This window comes from Oryza sativa, chromosome 2 (genome assembly GCF_034140825.1).
Source record: "Oryza sativa Japonica Group chromosome 2, ASM3414082v1".
Classification (NCBI taxonomy): Eukaryota; Viridiplantae; Streptophyta; class Magnoliopsida; order Poales; family Poaceae; genus Oryza; species Oryza sativa.
This window is the reverse complement of record NC_089036.1, coordinates 1,985,577-2,008,676: the sequence shown is the minus strand read 5'-3', so window position 1 is coordinate 2,008,676 and position 23,100 is coordinate 1,985,577. Positions and strand designations below refer to the sequence as shown.

Below are 23,100 nucleotides of genomic sequence, written 5' to 3'. Positions count from 1 at the left end.
CCAAGAACAAGATGAGCACCAACGTTGGATTCTGAATATGCATGTTTTGGTTTTATCTGAACTTGACTTATTTTGTGGTGGTTCCCTACCCTGCTTGAGTGTAAACAAGTACAATTGATATGAGCAAGAAATCCCAAGTCAAACAACCATCATATGTTTAATTAGCTGGTAAAATATGCAATTTAATCAGAGGCTTCCTGCATAACCAAAAAAAAAAAACAAGAAGAGATGCAGTAAAAACTATTGTTAGAGAGTTTAGTGTACATGAATGGGGTACAAAATGGTGGTGCAAATAGTGAGATTAATTTTTGGACTTACCTAAGCTCTACTCTCTAAGTTAACTGCAGAAACAGGATGGCCATTTCATCCTCTCGAGCTAGTTTTTCCAGTTATTATTGTTGCAACTGCAAGCGCGATCATTCACATGTTATATGAGTTCACGCATGGATGTCCTCACTGCTCCTCAGAGCTCAGAATTTAGTCATCATATGATTAATCCAGGTTCACGCCTTCTGAATAACTCTGAGCTTGGCACTTCTGCACCTCTGATTCAGTTCTTCCTCCTCTTGTGAAGGAGATATTGGTCTTTTCGTTAGAATGGTTCCATTCTTTCCTTGCACTCTCTGCTTAAACCAGGGTTCATCTTCACTATCAATGTCAGCACTCACCAAGTCGTCTTCATCATCATCTATTTCATCTTCATGAATAAGTTCCAGAAAGGTCTGCTTCACTATTCTATCCTCCAAACTGTGGAATGAGATTACTGCAAGGCGACCATCTGTTGCTAGGCAATCAAAGCATGCATGAAGTGCATCTTCTAGAGTTCGGAGTTCATCATTAACTGCGATTCTTAGGGCCTGAAACACCCTTGTTGCAGTCTTAATCCAACCTTGCCTTCCTGCAGTTTATAAGTTTGTCATAAAACATCAGGTCATACATACACAAATCATATAACCACATTTAGAGATACCATCATCATACATACCCCCTGAACTGGTACACGTTCTTTGGATAAGTTTGACAAGCTCCCCTGTCGAGTGCAAACCCCCCATAGCCCGGGCTTTAACAATCCGCTTCTGAAGGGACTGCCAATTACTTTCCTCACCATAATCACGCAGGATACGCCCAACTTCAAGATCAGGCCAAGAATTCAAGATATCTTCTGCTTTCAAAGTTGCCTGTCTAATCTCATATATAGGTTAGGTGTAGTACAAAGATTTCAAGGCAACCAAGATTAAGATTATGTGCTATTTTGGGGCTTTGTCACTTTGCTAGTTGATTATGGATTACTGCAAATGATAAAGTGGCACTAAATCTACGTTCTTTTGAAATTTTTGGACATGGCAAATCTAACGGTAGTTTATTCATATGGAAAAGAACAGGCCATTGGTAAGGATGTGTTGCACTTCAAGTAATATAATGTATTAATTTACTGGGTTAACATTGTTTGCAAAAAGTGAAATACCAATTGTCAACACAAGTGTAACTACAGTCAAGACAGATCCAAATAAAATGGACTGGAGTGTGATTCAATGTTTTAGAAATTTCTGGAAAGATTTTATACAAGTTTGCATTGCAATATGAATGCATTATGCATAAAAATGTTTTGGGATCATGTTTTCCAAGCTCCAGCAAAACTAGACTTTAACAAGATGAAGATGTAAGACTGTAGTTTTGTCAATCAATGTTCATAGCCCTTCAACTAGAAGAAAATTTTGTGGCAATGCATTTTCGTATGCAAGTGGAAGGAAGGAATGGGCAGTAAACTAGAGCAAAGCAACACTGACCTTAGGATCCATGCGCATGTCAAGTGGCCCATCCTGAAGAACGCTAAATCCCCTGTCTGATCTGTTCACCTGTGGATAGTACAACAGGGCATTCAGATGACTAAATGGGAAATAAAGGAGGCTTACCATCAATTTCACTGCGTTTTACGGAACACCTGACCTGCATGGATGACATGCCAAGGTCAATGAGGATTCCATCAACTCCAGACGTTCCAACAGCAATGTTCTCATCCACGCTGCCAAGAACATGCTTGATGTACTTGAAATTCTTGGCGTGAGTGTATGCACGCAGTGTTCCCTGCGAGGCATCTTCGTCATCTCCATTAGTTTCCCTATTGGCAAGGAAGGCCTCGATACGGCTCCGGCCAATCTCCAGCGCAGAGGGATCGACATCCATCCCAATGTACAGTTCCATCTCCGGGTGTGCCTCCATCATCTATTGCACAAGCCGAATAGGCATTCTATCAAACAGCTGGTGCGCATCAACGATCACACAACGGATAACACTAAAGAGCCAAGAAGAAGAAGCAGCATTTCGTCGAGCAGCTATCGTCGGCGAGCAATGTAAAGGTAACTGGAATTGTAAGGGAGAACAGGAGGGGGAACTACTACTGACGGCGAGCGAGTGGCCGGCCGCGCCGAGGGTGCAGTCGACGAAGGAGCGGAGCGGGAGAGGGCGGCGGAACGCGGCGAGGACCTCGCCGAGCATGACGGGGACGTGCTCCGCGTGGGAGTGCCGCCGGTAGAGGCCGGCGTCGAAGGCGGCGCCGGAGCGCGTGCGCCGCTTGAGGTGCTCCTCCAGCGCCCGCCTCTGCTGCCGCTTACTGCCGTCCTTGTCCCTCGCCCTGGCCTTGCTCGTCCCCTTCCCCGCAGCGGCTCTGCACGCGACGGCGTCGTGCTTGCGGCGGCGGTGGGGAGCGGCAATGGCGGCTGCGAGGGGATGCGCGGGCGGGCGGAGGTGGAAGACGAGGAGGCGCCGCGCGAACATCGCCATGGTCGTCGAGGCGAGAGCCACACGCGACGGCGGGCAAGGCGCGGATAGAACAGCAAGCAGGGTGTTTGCCAACCGCCCGATTAACAAATGGACGGCCAGGATTTCAGGGTTCGGGCTTGAAGTTATGGATTCGAGGCTTTGAGCTCATCGTAATTCAAACATGAGGCCTTTGGTATCAAAATTCGAACTGATAGGATATTCAAGCGAATTTCGAAATTTTGGTTAAATCTCAATGCGCACAGTTTACAGTGACCAGAGTATAATAGTAGGGGAGGAAACACAGCAATTAATGTAGGGGTGCACATGTTACTGGCAGTGGCACAACAGAAGCAGGACACACTTATATAGGTGAAATTCCAAAAAAAAACTTGCTCAATCCGTTCCGTAATGGAGTATAACAACATTGGTCTTTATTTGTCCACGAACGTTATTTTTCTAACCAATCATAATTGTCGACCATTTAATTTTTCCCTCGTACAATCACAACCTTCATGTTCACTCCATCTACTTTTGATAGTTATATTTCATCTTAGCACAATGACCAAGGATAAGTAATTCTACTTATCATTCATTTAAACATGTTACTAGTTATTCATCGTAAATAAACGATTCATTTGCCTTAATATTTACATTTCTCCATGAGCATGTAGCCAATCTTGTGTGGAATAATGCCAATCTTGTGTGAAAGAATGGATAGTTACATATTAAATCCGAGAAAGTCATTAAGAAGATATCTGGTTGGATTGAAATATGCCCATCAAAAGTAAAATTTTCAGATTTAGAAATATTGCCTTCAAAAGTAGATGGAGTTTCTTAATATCCGTGTCAAAAAAAATCATTATTTTCTAGGACGGATAGTACTATAAAACATAAATTTCCAGAGAGAAAATATTGCACAGAAATAGCCAGCTGAAATGCAACAGAGGGGAAACAAGAAGAAATGCAGGAGATGTAATGTTAATGATACAACAGAATGCAGGATATGCTATGCTTTTATACTTTAAAACAAAGATTGGTTCCTACAAAATGGGGGGCAGAAATAAACAATTCATATCCAATGCCCAACCCTCTTCTTCTTCCTTTTTTCTTCCCTATACCCCTCTCACTCCTGATGGAGGCAACAACAACAACAAGGTGCTGGAGGGGGAACAGCTAGACCAATTTTTCATCAACAATAAGAGTTCCAGAAACCTATTATACATGAAGAGGAGGCAAGCAGCAAAACAAGATTAGTTCCACTAGTACAGGAGGTCAAATAAAAGAATCACCACACCCAAGGGCTGGGGGTCCTATCGACGACGACGATTTCACCGGGCACCGTCAGCAGGGTGCAACTAGTTAGCACAGAACACAGTAGTTACCACCTATTGTGGTACACCCCTTTCATCCATTTCATTTCTTTCCTTTGAAGAAGAGGAGGCAGAGGCAGGCTTCCAAGCCATAGGTTAACAACTGGCGGAAGAATGCGCGACGTCTTGCATCTCCAGGACAGTTTCATGGGACGAATCCATCTGAGACAACTTCTTAGCTAGATCCTCTAATTCAACCATATCCCAAGCTTCTACTTGGGAGTGGGAATGAGCGAGGGCAGCGACACTGCGCGCTCCCTATCTTCTTTCCACAGTATATAGCTGTACAGATGCCACTACTCGTTTGCAGCAACTTCTGCTGCTCTCTGTCTCATCATTTCATTTACAGCAGCCCTCCTCCTAGAATCAGATTGCTGTTGCAACCTTCGAAGATGCTCCTTGAGATCCCTGCATAGTGTATAGTTTCCGTAAGTGGTCAGGGTGTTATTCCAGATCAAGCACAAGGCAAGGTGACGGAACAAAAGTGAGAAGCACCAACACACCTGCATCTCGGCACGTTGCATCCTGAGTCCCTGCAAGCTCGGGCATGGAGCTGGAGCATGTACCACATTTTCTTGCAAAGAACACACCCTCCTGAAGCACGTGTTTTGCACTGCATCCCATGACGAAACAGTCCCTTGACTTTCCGGCAGTTTGGGTATTGACAACTGCCAGAGCGGCATGTCGAGGCATGTACCAGAAGATCAAGCATCTTCCTTAGCTGCAGCGTCATGAAAGAAACATCACATTAGGTGATACTATATCCTGAAGGGTTTCTAGAAAATGGAACACAATGACAGAATTGAGTTTTTCCACAAAAGGATGCAAATTAAAATAATGATATAACCATAAGGTGATATTATCCTCTCTATGTGGGCTATTTACCATGCTAATGGTATCATATGGTTTACCATAAATTTATAAATGGAATTTAAGTTCGACAGTTGTCATGTTTTTTAGCACGAAGTGCATATTTTTATTCAACTAAAGAGGAAAAAAAAATCTTTGACAATGTCCGAAGAAGATCACTAAGGGTAACATTTAAAAGAACTTGCCTGCTGGACACGCATTTGCCGAGCTTCCTTATTTTGGGCATCACGATCAGCAGCTGATGGATGGTTTGTTAACTTGTGAGCATGATTGACTGCTCCTTTTTGGTAACAAGAATTGCATACATCAAAATCTGGACAGACTTCACACCGCCAACCCTGACCAGTTTCAATATCATGACAGCAGACGTTGCATGTAGTGACAAACGCTGGTGCGGTTGGATTATGTAGATGGTACAACACCATCATCGATGAGTGCTTAGCACGGCGAAGGGTATCGTACTGATAATGATTTCCTTGACAGAGACTAAGGAAGGCCTGCCTGGTGTCAAAAAATTCACTTTCCAGAATATCATCTCTATCCTTGGTATCTTTGGGCAACCCAACAATGTCAACCTAAAGTATGGAAGGATCAAGTTATACGTTAGTTACTATTTGCTCCTTTTCTCAACAAGAAGAGAATATAAGTTCAGTCAGTTACCGGATGGAGCGTATGTGTGTCTCTACTGTTACTTGGGTGCCTCTCCCTATCTTCAAGCTGTTGTTCTGCATCGTAACACCTGAAACAAAATGCTCAATGTGACAAAATGACTTCACCAGAACCCCCAAAAAAATCATCTAGCTCGAAAGTCTGTCTAAAGACAACAATCTTTTTCCAAAGTATTTATTATAAATCATCTAGTCTCGTAGGGTCAGACATCCGGGCACCTTGGCTTGCCTAAAGAGGATTAGGAGCGTGTCTGGGCTTTCTACGTGTCACCCCAGTTTGCAGGGAGGGCACATGGGGAGATCAATTATTGGAGGCGGGGCACTAACAGGGTCACTAGCAACCCTTTGGGCATAGGGTGTCAACTTCACCATTGACTAAATCCGTGCATGCTTGATGAGACAGCAATGCTCATTCAGAGGCTTGCCAAGATCAAGGGGATGAAAAGAGGAGATAGCTTGATATATGACTACTATACCAAAGTGGGGAGTCATGGCCTTAGCAAAGTTTATGCAGATGTTGAGGACAGAGTAGCACATCTGCCTTTCAGTATTTCTGGTTTGCTGGGAGCTTATTGCCCCTCAACTTGCTTGGGACTAAAGGCTGGTATTGTTGTTTTCTACAAGGAACTTGATGCAACAAAAAGACCTGTGATCTTCTGTGGGTTCAATAATGAGGGGCAAGGATAAATTTTTGTGTAGTCTATTGTGGTACTTGAACTGCTGTTCTTCGATGAATAATTTTCCAGTTGATGAGTCAACTCTCCTCGCTGGGCACCATATTAAACATGACCATGTGAAATAATACTGGTATAGATTTGTTTGGCATGTCACAGATGTCTTCAGACTGTGGCCTCATATAGATCAATAACACGTGTGTAATATTGTTAAAGAAAATAACTTACTTGTCGCATATGTAAAAGCTTCTGCATTGATGGCAAACCCAACGTTTTCCAGACACCATAAGGGTACAACAGTGACTACACGAATACTGCAAATGAACCATAATGAAATCTTCCTTCATTGGATAAATGGTTTCCCCAAGCTGCACATAACAAATCAAGTTCATGGTAAAGATGCCATCCAGTAAAGTGAAAAAAACAAATACTGAGCAAGGATGATAGAAAGGGAAAGAGGGGTAGAGTGCTAGCAGCCATGTGATCTATCAAAATAAGGAGCACGCAAACCACTGTACAATCCTACCTTGTGCATCAGCATAGCATCCTTGGAAGCATTCCCACTGAGATCGGTGTGGCCAGCAGCTTTAAGAGCTCTTTTTGTAATAATCTTCTTTGTCTTGCCCTTCTTCTGCTGCTTCCGGTCATCTTCTTCTTGACGAAGTTGATTGATCATATCTTCTGCAGCTCCTGGCCAATAATCTCCATCAAAGTAAGGCAAACGAGAAGCAGTCACTTTAGCCTTGCACTCCCCCATAGTAATGAAGAAATGGTCATATAGATTTGTCAGCTCAACAACAATCTCCTCCTTGGTAGCTTTTCGAAGCATAGATAAGTACCTGAGTGTAAAGTACATCAGAAATCATGTAAACTAGAAGAGCTAAAAGTGAGCAGAGTAACAGAAGTGTCAACAAAGGTCTTACCACTCCCTCAATTTGTCGGATTTTGGAGTCTTCTGAATCTCAGGATGGCAGTACAAAATGTAATCTTCACCTTTTAAAGGTGGGCACGCCCATATGTAACAGCTTGTGAATCCACGCTGCTTGCAATATTCAAGATATCCTATCTGAACACATAGAGACCTAGCATTAGATAGTGCAGAAAAACGCTAGCCTAAGGAGGAAGGCAGAATCCCCCCCAAAGAGTTGCATACAAAAATAGTATGACCAGCCTGGCAAAACAACGCATTTAAATTTAGAAAAACTCAGCAAACATAGAACATTACCAGAATTTCATGATAAACAAATGTACGTAACGCCTCTCCAGACACCGTTCTAATCTCAGGCCTGAAGTATTTAACAGAATCCAGGTATGACAAATAAACACGACGCTGGTTCGGGTAGGAGCATTCTGCACCAAATTCTTGAACATACATTCCAAATAGGCACACTTCTACACCTTCTATTTTCTGGAACAAAAGGACAGCCTGCCAAACATTTGATAAAAAACAGTTTCACGTATGATTTATGCTTGAAATGATTGGTGTTCTTTTGAAAGAATACTGGACTAATTTCTTACCTTGGACTTGTATGGGAACTCTGTCGGGTAGTTATCTTCTTGAAAAATTTCCAAAAAACGTGGTTTTACTTCCAGCTTCTTGTCCACTGATGAAACAACTCTAACCACAAGACCTTCGGCTCCAGGAACCTAACAAATAAGGAATAAATAGAATTTAAAAGTGATGAGAATAATTTCCTTCATGACGGCAAAAGTCAGTGGTCTATTCTCAATTACAGGAGAGAAGTCATGCCTACTTCACAAATACACACACAAGATAAACTCATGATGTTAACGATTTAACACAGCTATGCAGAAAGAATTAGCACATAAAGCATCACAGTATTCAATGTCAAATTTGGTAAGATAAAAAAGAAATGGCAAAACACTATACTCACAGAAGTATAAAACTTAATCCTCGCAATGTTCGATATTTAAATTTAGACCTTCTTTGTGCTCTTTATTATGCATTTTATTCAAACTGACAAATCAGGCAGAAGTGAATCTCATACACACACTCTAAACGTTTTTAAAAAAGAAATATGCTTCTTGTATATTTTTTATGTTGTCCCTGTAGTTTACACTTTTTGGTTGTTCAGTTAGTCTTCAACAATAAGTTTAAATAAGTTTGCAAAATATGATAATATAACTAACACATTCCAAACTACTAATGGAATTTAATTTGGTATGCTTCAGTTTATTATGCCAGCAAGATGTCATTTAAGTACCACCTCCCAATCTGTAGGTAACTCATACAATATATCATTATTGTACAGGTTAATACTCCAAAATAGTACCTAACTATATAGCAGGTAGGAGTTCAGTGTTAGGACAAAACTCATGATTGGCATTTGCTGTTTTGGGCTGTTTTTGCATTATTTGGTAAGTGCCTGATGATGTATGTTGTTCGAAATCAATATCTACAGAAAAAATCAGTTGAAATTGAGAGAAACGATTCACAATTTAGTTGGAAACAGTATATATTTCAAATTAGGATATAAAACATTGGCTGGAACAATCAAATTATTCATGCGCTGTGAAGGCACTTATAAAAAAATGCTTCCGTGCAGCACAATTTTTTTTTTAAAAAAAAATGTAATGCATAGTTGCGTAATAGCGAAGTGCACTGTGATCGAATCTAAAGACATTTAGAGCAACAAATAGAGAACAAAATTCACTTCACAAATATGACTTAATTTAACTAACCTCCTCAATGCTTTTCCTCTCCTGAGCTGCCCTATCCTGTCTCTCCTGCTTCAACCGTTTAAAAAGCCGATCTTCAATATGATCGCTTAGTACAGTTCTAGGCAGATCTTTTGCCCCAAGAACTGCACTCTGTGGTAGAGGCATACGCAACCCACGTTTCACCTCTTCAACATAACAATTTGGGCAGGTGTACTCTGCTTGCCCTCCATCATTCCTTCTACCATTAAATAGAGCACATATCTGGTGCTGCCAGCATTCACACTTGTCACACTGAACCCACTGCAGAATACATCATTTAAAAAGATTTAATATACAAAAGGAAGATACCCAAATTTTGATGATACAGACACAAAATCACCAAAAATGAAAAAGGAACTTACCCATTCTTCAGTTTCCTCGTCATTCCTTTTTTTCTCGAATCTGGCCTTCAAAAAGTTTTGCCCTTCAACCTCAATAGTGTCACCACGGGACTCATTGTAGCATGGAATACAGAAAAAATGGCGAGTATCACCAGTACCAACGGTATAGTATGGTGCATTTCGCTTTATCCGAGCACCACAAGGGGAGCAATATATTGGTGGGGGTTCAAAAGTAAGTTTTTCCACTTTGCAGAGCTGGCATGAATTCTCATTTTCATTATGCCCCATCAACTGATTCTTTTCAGCTTTAGCTTTACTCTGTCAGATGACAAGGCAGTAATTCATCATGACAATTATATAACAAGAGCATAAAAACAGTACCTTACAAAATGCCAGCATGTCTCTAATGAAGACAATGAAAAAATTTCATTTTGTTCTATACAGTTCAATTCAATCAGTGCTTTAGAGCTCGGCAAAGCTTTAGCCTGCTAAATACTATATAAGCTAATACAGTAACTAGTAGTAATATATTCGATGCAGTAGTGAGAAAGGGAAACAATTCTCATTAGCTGGAGAAACAAATGAAATATTTTTTCCCTTGTCTTTGCATATTATATTTGAAGTAGTAACAAAGGTGAAGAATTTTCATTCACTGGAAAAACAAATGAACTAGTTTTTTTGCCCCTTGTTTGCATGCCCAAATGGGGTATGATAGCACAATTTGCGTCATGTCATATCAAAAAGTGTTTGTCCTCTACTACTCCTATCTATTTACTTTAAATTAATCTGCACTTTTTTCACTCCCAAGAAAACCTAGATAGCTACTGAAATGGTTATGAATAAATTTTTTTATTAAAAAAAATGAACACATACCTGACCAACCCACAGCCTTAGACTATTGATATGTTCCTGAATTTGTTCTGGGGTGAACAATTCAGTCATTGAGACACCTTTTATCTTTGGTTTCCCTGATTTAGAAACTGTGATGTCTGTTGAATCATTTGCTTCATTCTTAACTTCAGGGGCAGTCTCACTTGTCTCTTTGTCAATTGGCATGATTTCTTGCTTGACATGAGTCTTGATCTCATTTGAGCCTCCAGGTGCCACATTATGTCTCGCTGTGGGCACATTTCCATCAGTACCATAACCAATCTTTGCAGGCTTCTGCAGTGGTCGTGGGTCAATCTTCACATCCATTTTCAGTTGTCCCACCTTGTTATTCTGGTCAGGCAGTTCAGAATGTGTTTCCTGCAATATAAGCCCTGCATTGGAGGGCATAGAAACTTCACGCTCTGCAGTACTGGGTGATACAGGCTGCATCTTTAAGCGTTTTGGAACAGAAGGCTGACTATCAAAGATTTCATCTGACACTAGGTCGATGTCCATTATGTCACCCTCTACCCCATTCATGATTCTTTGAGCCGTATTCTGTTGAGCAATTTTTCTAGGCTCAGGGGGCTTTTGCTTGCTTGCTAGTTCAGCTGAACGCTGCAGAAGTTTCTTTGCATTACTGCATACAGGACACTGCAAATCGACACAAGCCTTATAATGTTCAGTAACCATTCTTGACCTCCTGCAATCCCTGTATGAACAATCTTTCCTTTTACAGTTCTCAAAATGCTTTACTAGCTCCTGTACCTGAAAACAGCGATGGAATTTACAACTTCCGACAGGAGTTAAGCATGATTTTGCATGAAATAGCAAAAGTAACCACTTCATCTGACGAAAATAATAGATATTTCCAGCAGCCTGTTCAAGTCCTCCACTAGGGAGCTTTGGCAATGCAGGATCAGCTGGAGTCACAGTACAACCAGGAAGGCGCCAATCAGATGAAAATGGCTGTTGTGCTCCATCCTGAGACATTGTTCTCTGACACAAATCTGCCTGTATTTGCTTCTCAAGAGACGAATCATTAGTGACAGGAGCTTTTTCCATTGTCTGAGGCCGCCATTGAGCCTGATGCATCTGCTCTGGCTGAGATCCTTTCAAGACATAACTTACATCATTTGAACTGTCATCAAGCTGCTGATTAGTTGGCAACAATTGCTGAGAATCATGGGACGCATTAGAATGAAAATTTTGAGAGCTGGAAAGATGTCCAAACACTTGCCCTCCTTTGACATTATCATGAGCACTTCTTTGCTGGTATTGACCCTGGTAAATTGGAATGTCAGCGTGTTCAGTAGCTTGTGAAGATATCAGCTCAGTGTGTGGCAGAGCTCCTTGTTCTGACAATTGCATAGAATGGCTGGAACTCAGTTGGGGCTGTTTAAGGGAATTGCTTCTCAGTATAGACTGCTGATGCTGTGAGTTAGGCTGCTGTTGATTCAGATGGTACTGGTTTTGCACAAACTGGGAACTAGGCTGCATTTGATGTTGCTGCATTGAATGTTGCTGGCGGATAAGTTGTTCGTGAGTCAACTGAGAAGATTGAAAATTCATCTTTTCTGGCTGATCCAAAACCTCAGTTTTTATCTGAGGTTGCGGTTGAATGGATTGCATGTTTAACTGATTTGTGTGCAACATGGAATTCATTCTTGATCTAGATGGCAAATTTGTAGCACCCATGCTATGATTATTCGCTGCTGTTAAAGCAGAAGAACCAGTATTGTAAAAATTCCCAGAACCAGATATATCAACTGGTGCTGCACACAAAAAACAACACAATCATCCTTTGTCACAATGTGATGAACACGTATGAGTTCTGTTTTGTAAAAAAAAGAAACACATGAATATCAATCAACTTCTACCATGCATGCTAAACTAACAAATAAAGCAGTACCTCCCCAGGTGCAGATCAAATGGGTGTAATGAACGAGGAAAAGTAAGCTACGCATATGTGCCTAATAAATATTAAAGCCTTCTGTAGTGAATTGTGAAGCACCTCATTGTCGCTATTAGTGATTAAAAAATATGGTAAAAATCTGAACTAATGACGATCTTAAATCATCAGTATATTCAAATTTGTTGCATAGAAAACTGCCTTATTGTTTAGGAGCTTCTATCTGCATTAAGTGGTCAAAAAGTTAAAAATATAGTGTATAAAGGCTGCAGAAACTTACAAAATCTTTCTTGGCATGCCTGCAGAATGAATATGACACTAATAAAGAATAGATACTAAATACAGACATCCAAACTAGTGGCAATTGTTTTAATGTTGCAACAGTATCATTTCATTCTCGGGCACAAGGACTCTAACCACAACAACATGAAGGCCATTGACTCTAATAACAAAGAACCAAAACAAGAGTTATGAATTATGTGTTGTTCCCACTTCCCAAACTAATGAAGAACATTCCAAGTTCCAACAAAGTGAATAGAAGACAGTGTGAATCAAAAGAAGACATACTCGGTATCCTCTGTGGAGGGTGCTGGTTGAATTGTTGTTGCACAGGCTTAGGTGAATTTCCATATGTGGATATGTTAATGTATGCTTCTGATGCAGCACTTCTGTTTGTTAGCTGCATGTTTGACCCATGTACACCCATTCCACCATTCACATGTCCATCTGATAAACCATATGCAGAAGAATTCTCCAGCATGTTTGAATGCATTCCAGAATTACTGTGCCCCCCAATATGCTGGATTTGATGACTGTTTTGGTTGCTAGGAAATTGCTTCTGCTGTTGCATTTGTGATGTCACAGTTGGCTCACCATTGAAATATCCAGCTCCATTTGAAAAATCAGGATTCACAGGCACATTCTGTTGATTATTAAATCCTGGAGTGGGGATCATATGAGTCACTTGCCGCTGAATACCCACAGGACCCATCGTAGATGGGATGCTGCTTGTGGTTGAATTTAATGGAACACTGGTAGTTAGATGCTGGTAACCGTTAGACATTGAACCTGTATGGACAAATAAAAGTAAGCACATGTGGAAATGGACAATCAATAAAAAAGTCAAAGTATACAGAGCGCCTGTTTGACACCAGGTCAGCATTAGTTTCTCACTCCTGTAATATATTCAGTTCAAAACAACAGAAAGCTTGGAGAGCATGCTCCAACTGTCATATGGATATAACTACAGTCTAGTGGAAGGGGGGTAGTAAATTTCAAACATATTTGGCAGTCGCTGGTTGCTGTTAGCATTCTATGCTAGAATTCCTACAGCACGGATATAGAAGACTACAAAGTAAGGCAATCAGTCCTAAAAGCATGAGCACAAGCTGAGTGGAACAATAAGAACCTGGAAGTGAGGTACCAGTGTTGGCACCCTGAGGAACCATGGTTGCACCAGATGACGGAAGGCCAGTGTTGTCAGTTACATAGGGCATTCTAGAATTTCCAGTTGCACTTTGTGTGATGCCCGGTGTTGGAATCATCGTGCCATAGCCAGAGGAAGATGCCATTTGCCTTGGCATTTGTTGGTTTTGTTGATTTTGTTGGTTCTGAGCACTCAAAGTCTTAATAGCAAACTGCAATTGTGGCTCAACTGGTCCCCTCATCATATTGAGGTAATCGGCCTGCTCCAACAACAACAAAAAGAATCAAACAGATAGAATAACATAACAGTTAGATCTACTTTTGCCCCGAAACAGAATTTAAACCAAAGGCACAAAAGTATTATGGGGACAGAGAGCAATACCTTGTTTAAGAATTTTCTATACAAGATCTCCTCGAGCCGTTTAGCAAGTTCTGGCAGCCGTCGCCGCCAATCAGTCGATGATTGCTTCCTTCCTATATATTCGAATCTGCCAGTTTACAAACAAGTATCAGATCAAAAAATCTATCTTCACCTCCTATTGCACTCAAACCATCAGCAGAAGGCCTAAATTGTGGTAATATGGATGGGGATCAAACTAAACCCAGAGCCCCCATGTATCCGCGACGCAAAAGCGATAACAGTAGTCCTATAATTATCCTCCACTTTACAGTTTGAGAAGCAAATAACTACAGCAGCGTAAAAGGCAGTACAGGTAATATAGGTCCAGCGCAATTTTAGCAAGTCGTCATCCTTGCATTAATTTTGTAGATATGCAGTGGATCAGCCAGTAAGAGTGGCGACATTAACTCCGTACAATTAACACCCTGACTAATAAATAGTCCCCCGACAAAGAAGCCGCAGTAATAGAATGCTTACATCCTATCGCGCATAGTGTTGCGCATTAACAAAAACTGGGTATCAAGGCCCCCAAGTCCCACCACGTCCTGCATCTGCTGTGGCAGTCCGTCAGCGCCACCGACGCCACTGCCACCAACCTGATTAGTCTGCGGCGCCTGCCCCGACATCTGCCCGGACAGGTGCGCCGCTTGTCCCACATTCATATTTGCCGCCAGCCGAGCCTCAGAGCATAAAAATCATCGCCGTGCAGCACGGCTGGATGACGCAGCGACAGCAAGCGAGCGCACCGCCACTCGCCTTACAGCACCTCCAAAAGAAGCAGCCTCTCTCTCCAACCCCAACCCCAGAGCGCAGCAACAGTAGAGGCAAACTACCCCTCCACGAATCCGACCGCGAACCCAACCCAATTCAGCATAAACAGCACAACACCAGCACCAGCACCAGCACCACCAGCAGCAGCAAGAGCAACACCCACAGCGATCAGAACCGGCGGGCGGCAATCGGGAGCAGCAAGCCACCCCACCGCGGAGCCCCGCCGCCGAATTGGAGGCCCCGAGGTGTCAGCGCGGCCGAAACCCTAGAAACCGAGCGGGCCCCACCCGATACCACCAAGCCTCCCCACCCCCCCTCCCGTTCCCCCCCACTCCGGGCACGTCCGTACACCCGCGGGGTGAGGCGCCCCCCCACTAGCACGGGGGAGAGACAGCAGCTGCTGCGGCGACGGCGGCTGCAGCGGCGGCGGTGTGATTTGGGGGTGGAAACGAGGTGGGGATTAGCGACGCGGTGAAGAGAGAGAGAGAGAGAGAGAGAGAGGGAGGAAGGAAGGAGAGGAGGGGAGGGGAAGACGTCGTCGACCAATCGCGGATCGGCGCGGATCCGGGGGTGTGTGTGGAACGCGAGGCCGCGTGTCGCTGACGTGTGGGCCCGGGGGGCGTGGCGGCCGCGGGCCCCGCCGCTGTGGAAGACGGTGAAAAATCAGCCGCGGGGGGAGTTTCGCGCGTGCGATGGGGATCCAACGGCTAGGATTTGGGGAGAGGGACTCGGGGTCGGGTTCCTTTTTTTTTCGCACGTGTGGTGTGAACGGTGGTCGTGGTGTGCGAGCGAGGAGCGTAACACCCGCAGGGTCGCATGTCTGTGAAGTGAAGAAGAGATGCTATATGCTGCTACTACGGAGAGAGTGTAGTACTTTAAAACGTCATGCCTGCCGGCCAGGGGGTTCGGCAGCAATTCCATTTTGGGAAATAATGGGCAGACTTTAAAGTTTAATAGTAGTAACTGATCAGGACATTAGCGGGGTGGCACCGAATTTTGCGGGGAGGGGATGGCGGCGAACCCCCCTTGCTCTTCTTCTCCCACCGGCGGAGTAGATTTGGCAGGAGCCGCTCCCCTCCCTCTTCTCAATGGATCTGCCGGCAGCGAGGGCGATGGTTGGTGGGGGTCTGAGCGGTGGCGGCGGAGCTCGACGATGCATATTGGGCGGTGACGATGACCTCCCGGTATGTCCCTCCCAACTATGGTCGTCGTCTCTCCCAACTCCGTGTTGGAGGCAACGAACTAGCTCGAGAAGGTAGCCGAGCGAGGATTTCCTCTCCCCTCCCTGACAATCTCTGACGAGGAATGGGTAACCTATTTTGGTTACAAGAGAAGTATATGTGACATAGAATCTTTGAACTGGTCGGCTTGGGCTGAATGCCACATTAGTGTAGTGTAAATGGCCTTATAAAGCAGTGGCAAACTTACGTGAAATCAGGAATTCAGGATGGAAAGGGGGGAGAATATTTTTGGTGAATATTTCATTTGTCGCACGTATTGGTTAGATATGTTGTAGGATGTCTTTGGTTTCATGTGTTTACCACTAATTAGTGATATTATGGTTAAAGATTCCGCTTGCCTGTGGTATGTTAATGATATTTAAACGTAATTAGTTATAGAATGTTTATCCAGCTTGAGAGATTATTCACATCCAGCTCCACGCATTGGTGACGTTACGATTATAGAATGTATCACACGTATCTTGAGTAGAATCATGGATCCATGCACTTTCACACGTATCAAAAACGCATTCATACGGAGTATCTTTCTTTAGTACGAACATATGTTTCTCACGCACTAAAGGCCTTCTCCCTCCGCTTCAAGTTATAAGATTTTTTACCATTGCCCATATTTATATAGGTGTTAATGAATCTAGGCACAAATATATGTCTAGATTTATTAACATATATATGAATATGGGCAATGCTAGAAAGTCTTATAATATAAAACGGAGGAAGTATAATATTTTGTTCCCTTTTCTAACCACCTATAATTATGGGTCCCTTTATTTACACATATAAAAAGGACATACAAACGTGTTTTTTTTTCAAAAAAAGAACAAATTTATAATCCACTCCCTTTTAGGAAGGATGTGCAAACGTGATATTCTAGGAAATACGAGAGTGAAGTGTGTGCCATGTACATCGTGTTGTACTAAAAGAAGTTACTACGATGAGATTTTACCCATCTGGATGTACTCGCTCTTTTCACAAATATAACTAGTTTTGAAATAGTGTCGAGTTATACTTTTTAACTTTGAACATCAATAGATTGATGATGTAAGAATAGTGTTATAGATTTATCTTTTTACAAATTATCATGGTATACAATTCTTTTCATTTGAAATAATTTATCCCTACAGATACTACTATTTGTTGCCATTGCCACATTGGAGACCATGTCGATCTCCGACGGAGGGAGTAGAAAGTTACTGTCGCTGAGATTTTATATTTCACCAAATAGATGCGTCTCCCCTGTTTTACCTCTCTTGTAGTGAAAATAGGTCAAACTTTTCACCCGTTCCCATTGGTGAAAATAGGGGGGGTTAAGCTTTTCGTACATAGACGCACTTATATATGGTTTACCAGCCAATAAAATCTATGGATGAAATTGTTTATATGCCATTGAACTACTAGCAGTAGAATATTTCATCATCAAAAGTGTAATATTATCACAGGAAAATCAAATTGGATAGCACCAATACATCTGCTTCAGTATCACCTGAAAAAATGAAAAGGTTCTATCGTACATCATGAAAGTAGCAGCAGCCTACAGATGAGTCAACCATCAAAACAAAGAACTTGTCCAACTACATCACAGCAAATACTAACACAAAGGCTAAAGCATGCTCTAAGAGTTACAGAAGAACACTCTGATGCTGATGCAGTTATGTGACCTATTCTCGCTTCGATCTGAAAGGTCAACTTAGCCATTGTTAACTAAGAAATATACAAATCAGACCATTAACAACGAATTCCAGACACCAGGTCATTAGCACCAAGAATTCTACAAATCAGACCATTAAGGACTTTACCACCTCTCCACTCGATTGGCCCTAGTGTTTTCTTATTTCTTGAATGTGCCACGGATCTGAAGCTGCTAGGTCTCGGACAGGAAAGGAGATTCTGTTTTTACAGCCATTGAGAGCCCAACAGTTTGTCTAGTTCTTTCGCTATGCGCAATGATCTTTCAGATAATTTTGTTCCTAATGTCCTCCAGCTTCTTCAGGATTTCACCAGGAGTTCTGTCGAGTTCATCGGCAATCTTCCTTTGCATATCAGCTGGGAGGGATGGAAACTGCTCACAGAGGTCACCATCAATCACATCCTGAAACAAACCAAAACGAAACTCCATCATCAAACATAAAACAGATACTGCCAACTGCCTTTACACCTGGATATTCTATCCGACAAAGTGGTAAAAAAGTTATAAATATATGCATTTGTGATAATATCTGTGTTGGTTGACATACTAGCTAATCTAAACAAAAAAAATAATATATCACCTTCACTGGAAAATAAGCAGATCTGTAGGCCATGTGATCTCTTCCACATAATGGTGGATGCTCCTGGCGGAGATGCATCTCCAAGTGAGAAAAGAAGTCAACATCTTCCCTGGAGGTGAATGCAAGCAGTGCCCCAACACTGCCCATCACAGTCCCATAAATAAGACATTCGCCGCCTCCCGGTATTAAAGAGGCTTTCTGCAAACATGTGACAACATCACCAACATGAAACTGAACAATCTCCTCTACTTTGTTTGGGGCCCCATTCAACTTCCCTTGCTCCCATTTAATCTTCCCCCCAGTTGGGTCTTCTTCAATCTCATCTGAGAGATCCTGAGGAAGGCGAGCAAAATATATGTTCCCAAACTTATCTGCCCCTGCCATAGTATCAAAATCTATGTGATTTGCTGCTGTGAGCCACCTGGGAACACTATCATCAGCGAAGATGTACAGTTGGTTTTCATCCCTTCTGTACTTGCAATAATGAAATGACTGCAGGAGATGGCACCACAAAGAAATGTTAGAAATTTGTCAAACAAAAAAGGTATATGAAATATGGTGAATATTATATGTATACTATACTATATTTAAAAATATGAAACTGCAACATAACTGTCAGAGAATTCATAAATTAGAGATGTTTCAACCAGAAGTAGGTAAAACCCATTATTGTTGTTATTTTGGAAGGGACAATCTAACTGTAAAACCCATTATTATTGTTATTTTGGAGTACTATTCATAGGACAGGCAAAAATATCTAAATTTCATATATCCACAAAAAACTTTAAGATGAAACAAAGAAAAAAGGAGATGGATGATGAAAACATGATCTAGAAAATATGCTGGGTAATTTGTCTCCTATTACTTGCTCTCAAACCACATATTTCAATCTGAACCAGTAAATGTGAGTAACTAATAAAATTTAAAATTTCCTTCTCACCCAGTGTAGACACCAAAAACATGTCTGTAGCCTATGGTTAGATCAATATCATGTTGCACACAAGACAAGTTGCTAGTTTATCTTCTAGAAGACACCTTGGCATACAGACTACCAAAAAAACTGATATACATCTACAGGTGACAAAATGACAAACAGGGGAGCAACAGAACCAATCAAAGGTAGCGAGCATACCTCTTGCATATCACCAACATAGATCCTATCTCGGTAAGTATGGATAGACACTATCGTCCTTGGGAAAAGTTTGTTTTCACACTTCCTGAGCAACTTCCTCTTCCCAAGATCATATAACCTGAGGACTGAACCAACACCAGCAAGCAACCGTCCTTGGAACTGGCACAAGGCAAGAGGTACTTCCTCCACCTGTGTCTTGTGAAGCAGTTCAAGTGACCTCCCTTCATCTACAAACTTGTATATGTGGATGAACCCAGCTGAAAGGTTCCTCTTTGGCCAGAATTGCAATCCCTTGGCAGTACCAACAGCCAAGAGAGTACCATGCTCCTTATCATGAAAGTTCACAGTGCAAATGCTAACAGCTGCTTCATTGTCTTGCAATTCAAGCAGACAAGTCGTGTCTCTGCTCTTTGGATCAAGAATCCTGATGCAAGAAACCCACCTTTCTGATTCCGCCTTTGGATAACCATACTGTTCATCTGGAAGTGTGTTTCTGTCCTCAGCACCATCTTCTTGACCATCACCATTCTCCATCTGATCCCCATTATTTGCATTACCATTTTCTGTAACACCAGCAGCCTCAAGGCACTCCTTCTTAGCCGCTTCTCGCTCTTCTGCGCTGAGCGCACCTTTATCACTCTCAATGACAGCAAGGTATTTCTTTTTTGGAAGAATCACAAATTTTCTTGGGGTGTAGCGCAGAGGGATGGCTGTTTCATTGAAAGTCTCCCCCAGGTGTTCAATGGTGAAAATTCGTAGGGCATCACCAGCAACGGCAACAACACCTTCTGAGCACTGATCAGAAGAGAAGGATGCAGCAGATTCAAGTGTATCACAGGACAGTGGAGTCAATAGGAAGTGACCTTGATGTATGTAGCCAAGCCAGGGACGGCTGGACAGGCAAAGCATTGCTTGCCGGTGGCTAACTATGCACGGAAACAGTTTTGGAGGTCTCAGGCCAAGGAACCGAGATCGTGTGTCAGATAACTGACCAGTGACCATGTCAACATTGGTGCGGAACAGGACACCATTTTGCAGGCCAGCATTGAGGAAAAGGTTGGCTGGATGGTCCGCACCGTCCTCACCGCCAACTGATGCCTGAACTTCTAGAAACATGAGGGACTCTGGGGCTGAAGAGACACTTTGGACACTCAGAGGCTGCAAGCAGTCATCAGGGTCCACGGAGAGTATTCGGATGGTGTTATCAAAGGAACCAACTGCAAGGAATCGGGACCTCTGTCTCCCCTCTGGAACTGGCGCAATGGCCAGGCATGCAACATCACCAGACATGTCCTGCTTCTCGACTTCCATAAGCTGACCTGTCATGTCCATCTCAAAGTAGATAAGCTCTCCACCACTGAGGGCGATTACCACCTGGAGCCGGTTTGATCCAACCTTAGTGATAGTTTTCTTCCCAGGTGTCCTCCACTCATTCACACGGCCATCTTCCCTGATGTGCCTGATGCCGTTCGGGTGGACCTGCATGAGAGAGTCCTCGCCAAGGAGAGAAACTGCCAGGGAGTGAGTGGTATCCAGAAACTGGCTGTCGCTGACTTCCTCAATAGTCTCACCGATGGAGAGCACAAGTGTAACATTGGCAAAGGACACGACAATGTAGGCATCAAACATGTCATTGATATTCTTCTTTACAGTCCAGACAGCAATAGGCTCAGCCGGCAACATCGATCGAGCCATCTCACTAATGGCAAGCCCAGGCCTCAGGATGCGCAAGGTGGACCGAGGACCACGGCCGCAGGCTGTGAATACCTGTGGTGTTTCCTCATCAAATAGATTTGCAACACGCATGTCCATGATTGGCATGAGACTTTCAATTTCATCGATCCGGTACAGGTTCTTGAGTGCTCTTGGCTGAAAGAATACGGGCTGGAACCCCTCATCTGTCTCCATCAGTGTAGCTGAAGACGACTCAACATCCACATCCCGCCCAATATCACGGAACTGATAAAGTGCATGGTTGCCAAACTCAGAAGCAGCAAAGAGAAAACCTGAGCGCAGCACACAGATAGCAGATGTCACAGGTATGGTGTCAAAGTACTTGATCCTGAGCTCAGTAACAGTGTCATTACTGTGTTCGAGGTCAACCTTGAAGATATCGCCGTACTCAGTCTGTAGTAAGAAGAAGAACAAGCTCTTCTGCCTGTGCGTGGCGGCTGCGACTATGAGGACACCCCGCTCAGCCGGGAGATCAGCGCGGCGTGGAATGACAGCCCGCACTTCCGGGTGCCCCTGGTTCCGGTAAAGCACAAAGTTGTCGCAGCACACGAGGAGCCCGCTTGGCCCATCACCACCACCAGGCACAGTCACCAGTAGATTAGCACCGTTATCTATCGGCTCGGAGGCCTTGCGCGAGACATGATTGAGCCCCAGGTCTAGCTCATAGAATGTGAGGTGCTTCTGCGCCTGCTCGGCAGCCTGCCCGGTGGGGTCGCGGTCGGACTCGGCGTACTCAAGCTCAATGGCGGCGAAGACAGGGTTGTCGAACCCGCAGTCGAGGGCAGTGAGGGAGAAGGTGAGCGTGTTGGACTTGTGCGCCTCGAGAGGAGACGAGATGGTGAGGCGCGCGGCGGCGTCACGGTTGAGGACGTAGACGAGCTTCTGCTTCTCGAGGGCGGCGATGCAGAGGGCGCGGCCCTTGGGGTCGACGGCGAGGAGCTGGCCGGGGACGATGCGGCGGCAGCCGGACTTGCCGAAGGTCTCCTGGTGGACCTTGTCGAGGCGGTTGCGGTCGGGGGAGTACTCGAGGATGACGAGGCGGCCGGAGTCGGAGCCGACGACGAGGTAGTCCTTGGTGGCGCCGGTGAGGCGGAACTGGGCGAGCGAGCGGATGGCGCCGAAGACGTCGACGGAGAGGAGCGTGCGGAGGCGGCCGGTCTCCGGGTCGGGGCGGAGGAGCTCGAGAGTGGTGCCACGGGCCACGGCGATCTCCTGCGTGGACGACGACGACGACGACGACCCGGACGCCGCCGACTTCTTCGAGTCGCGCCCGCTGAAGCTGCCGATGACGGCGCACACCGCGCCCGTCGCCCGCTGCAGCGTCAGGCTGTAGAGGTACATGGCCGCACCGGAATCCTCCTCCTCCTCCTCCTCCGGCGGCGGCGGCGGCGGCGGGTGAGGAAGACTCGGGGGGAGAAGAGAGAGAAGTGGGGAGAGAGAGAGATCTAGGGTTTTAGATTGGAGGCGGTGGCGGGGCGGGTGGTGCTCGAATGGGGTAGGAGTCGCGGGTGGGTTATCAGATCCGGCTCGGACGAGTCCAACTCAACCGGAGCGTTTGCGGCTTGGTGCGGTTGCGGCATAAGAGCATCTCTAACAGCCTCTCTAAACATTTCTATAGCCAACTCTCAATCTGATTTGGCTAGTAATACTATTTGTTTACTTCAACAGCCTCTTCATCTACCCTCTCTATTACAAGTCCATTACAAATGGGACCCATATGTCAGTCTCTCCTACTCTTCTTCCTCCTCTTCCAACCCATTTTCTACTACTACTTCTTCCTCCCTTCCTCCTACTGGACTACTGCGGACTGGCGGAGAACAGCGAGCGGCGGCGGCGCCGAGCCTCATCGCGCGGAGGCCGGCAGACGCGGCGAGCGGAGGCGGCGGGCAGTGCCGTGCGGGTTTGGTGCGGTGGCGAGCGGAGGCCGTCGGTAGCGTGCTCGTCGTC

At 44.2% G+C, this 23,100-nt stretch overlaps 3 protein-coding genes across 4 annotated transcripts; all 3 read right to left on the bottom strand.

The window, feature by feature from the left end:
• Nucleotides 1–24: 24 nt before the first annotated feature.
• LOC4328239 (uncharacterized) lies at nucleotides 25–2,839 on the bottom strand. Of its 2 annotated transcripts, XR_001542989.3 has the most exons (6): nucleotides 2,404–2,839; nucleotides 1,948–2,223; nucleotides 1,788–1,856; nucleotides 986–1,178; nucleotides 319–898; nucleotides 25–197 (listed from the first exon to the last, which is right to left on the bottom strand). XR_001542989.3 is itself a non-coding variant. In XM_015768520.3 (5 exons), exons 1-5 carry the CDS (start codon nucleotides 2,779–2,781, stop codon nucleotides 504–506), a joined length of 1,311 nt encoding a protein of 436 aa, XP_015624006.1. In that variant the 5' UTR covers nucleotides 2,782–2,839; the 3' UTR covers nucleotides 230–503. The 2 variants fall into 2 exon arrangements, 1 of the variants encoding a protein (XP_015624006.1); XM_015768520.3 differs by lacking the exon at nucleotides 25–197 and having other exon boundaries at nucleotides 230–898.
• Nucleotides 2,840–3,696: 857 nt separating this feature from the next.
• On the bottom strand, nucleotides 3,697–15,293 carry LOC4328238 (probable histone acetyltransferase HAC-like 1). Its single transcript, NM_001409311.1, has 16 exons — nucleotides 14,489–15,293; nucleotides 13,994–14,099; nucleotides 13,595–13,871; nucleotides 12,754–13,254; nucleotides 10,278–12,049; nucleotides 9,426–9,722; nucleotides 9,046–9,324; nucleotides 7,861–7,989; nucleotides 7,568–7,768; nucleotides 7,266–7,408; nucleotides 6,869–7,181; nucleotides 6,571–6,710; nucleotides 5,661–5,739; nucleotides 5,186–5,575; nucleotides 4,634–4,851; nucleotides 3,697–4,538 (listed from the first exon to the last, which is right to left on the bottom strand). The coding sequence occupies exons 1-16, from the start codon at nucleotides 14,671–14,673 to the stop codon at nucleotides 4,427–4,429; spliced, it is 5,142 nt and encodes a 1,713-aa protein (NP_001396240.1). The 5' UTR covers nucleotides 14,674–15,293; the 3' UTR covers nucleotides 3,697–4,426.
• A 2,135-nt stretch (nucleotides 15,294–17,428) lies between these two features.
• Nucleotides 17,429–22,653, bottom strand: LOC4328237 (spliceosome-associated protein 130 A). The gene is made up of 3 exons (NM_001409298.1): nucleotides 19,420–22,653; nucleotides 18,288–18,779; nucleotides 17,429–18,109 (listed from the first exon to the last, which is right to left on the bottom strand). Exons 1-3 carry the CDS (start codon nucleotides 22,492–22,494, stop codon nucleotides 17,972–17,974), a joined length of 3,705 nt encoding a protein of 1,234 aa, NP_001396227.1. The 5' UTR covers nucleotides 22,495–22,653; the 3' UTR covers nucleotides 17,429–17,971.
• Between the last annotated feature and the right edge of the window lie 447 nt (nucleotides 22,654–23,100).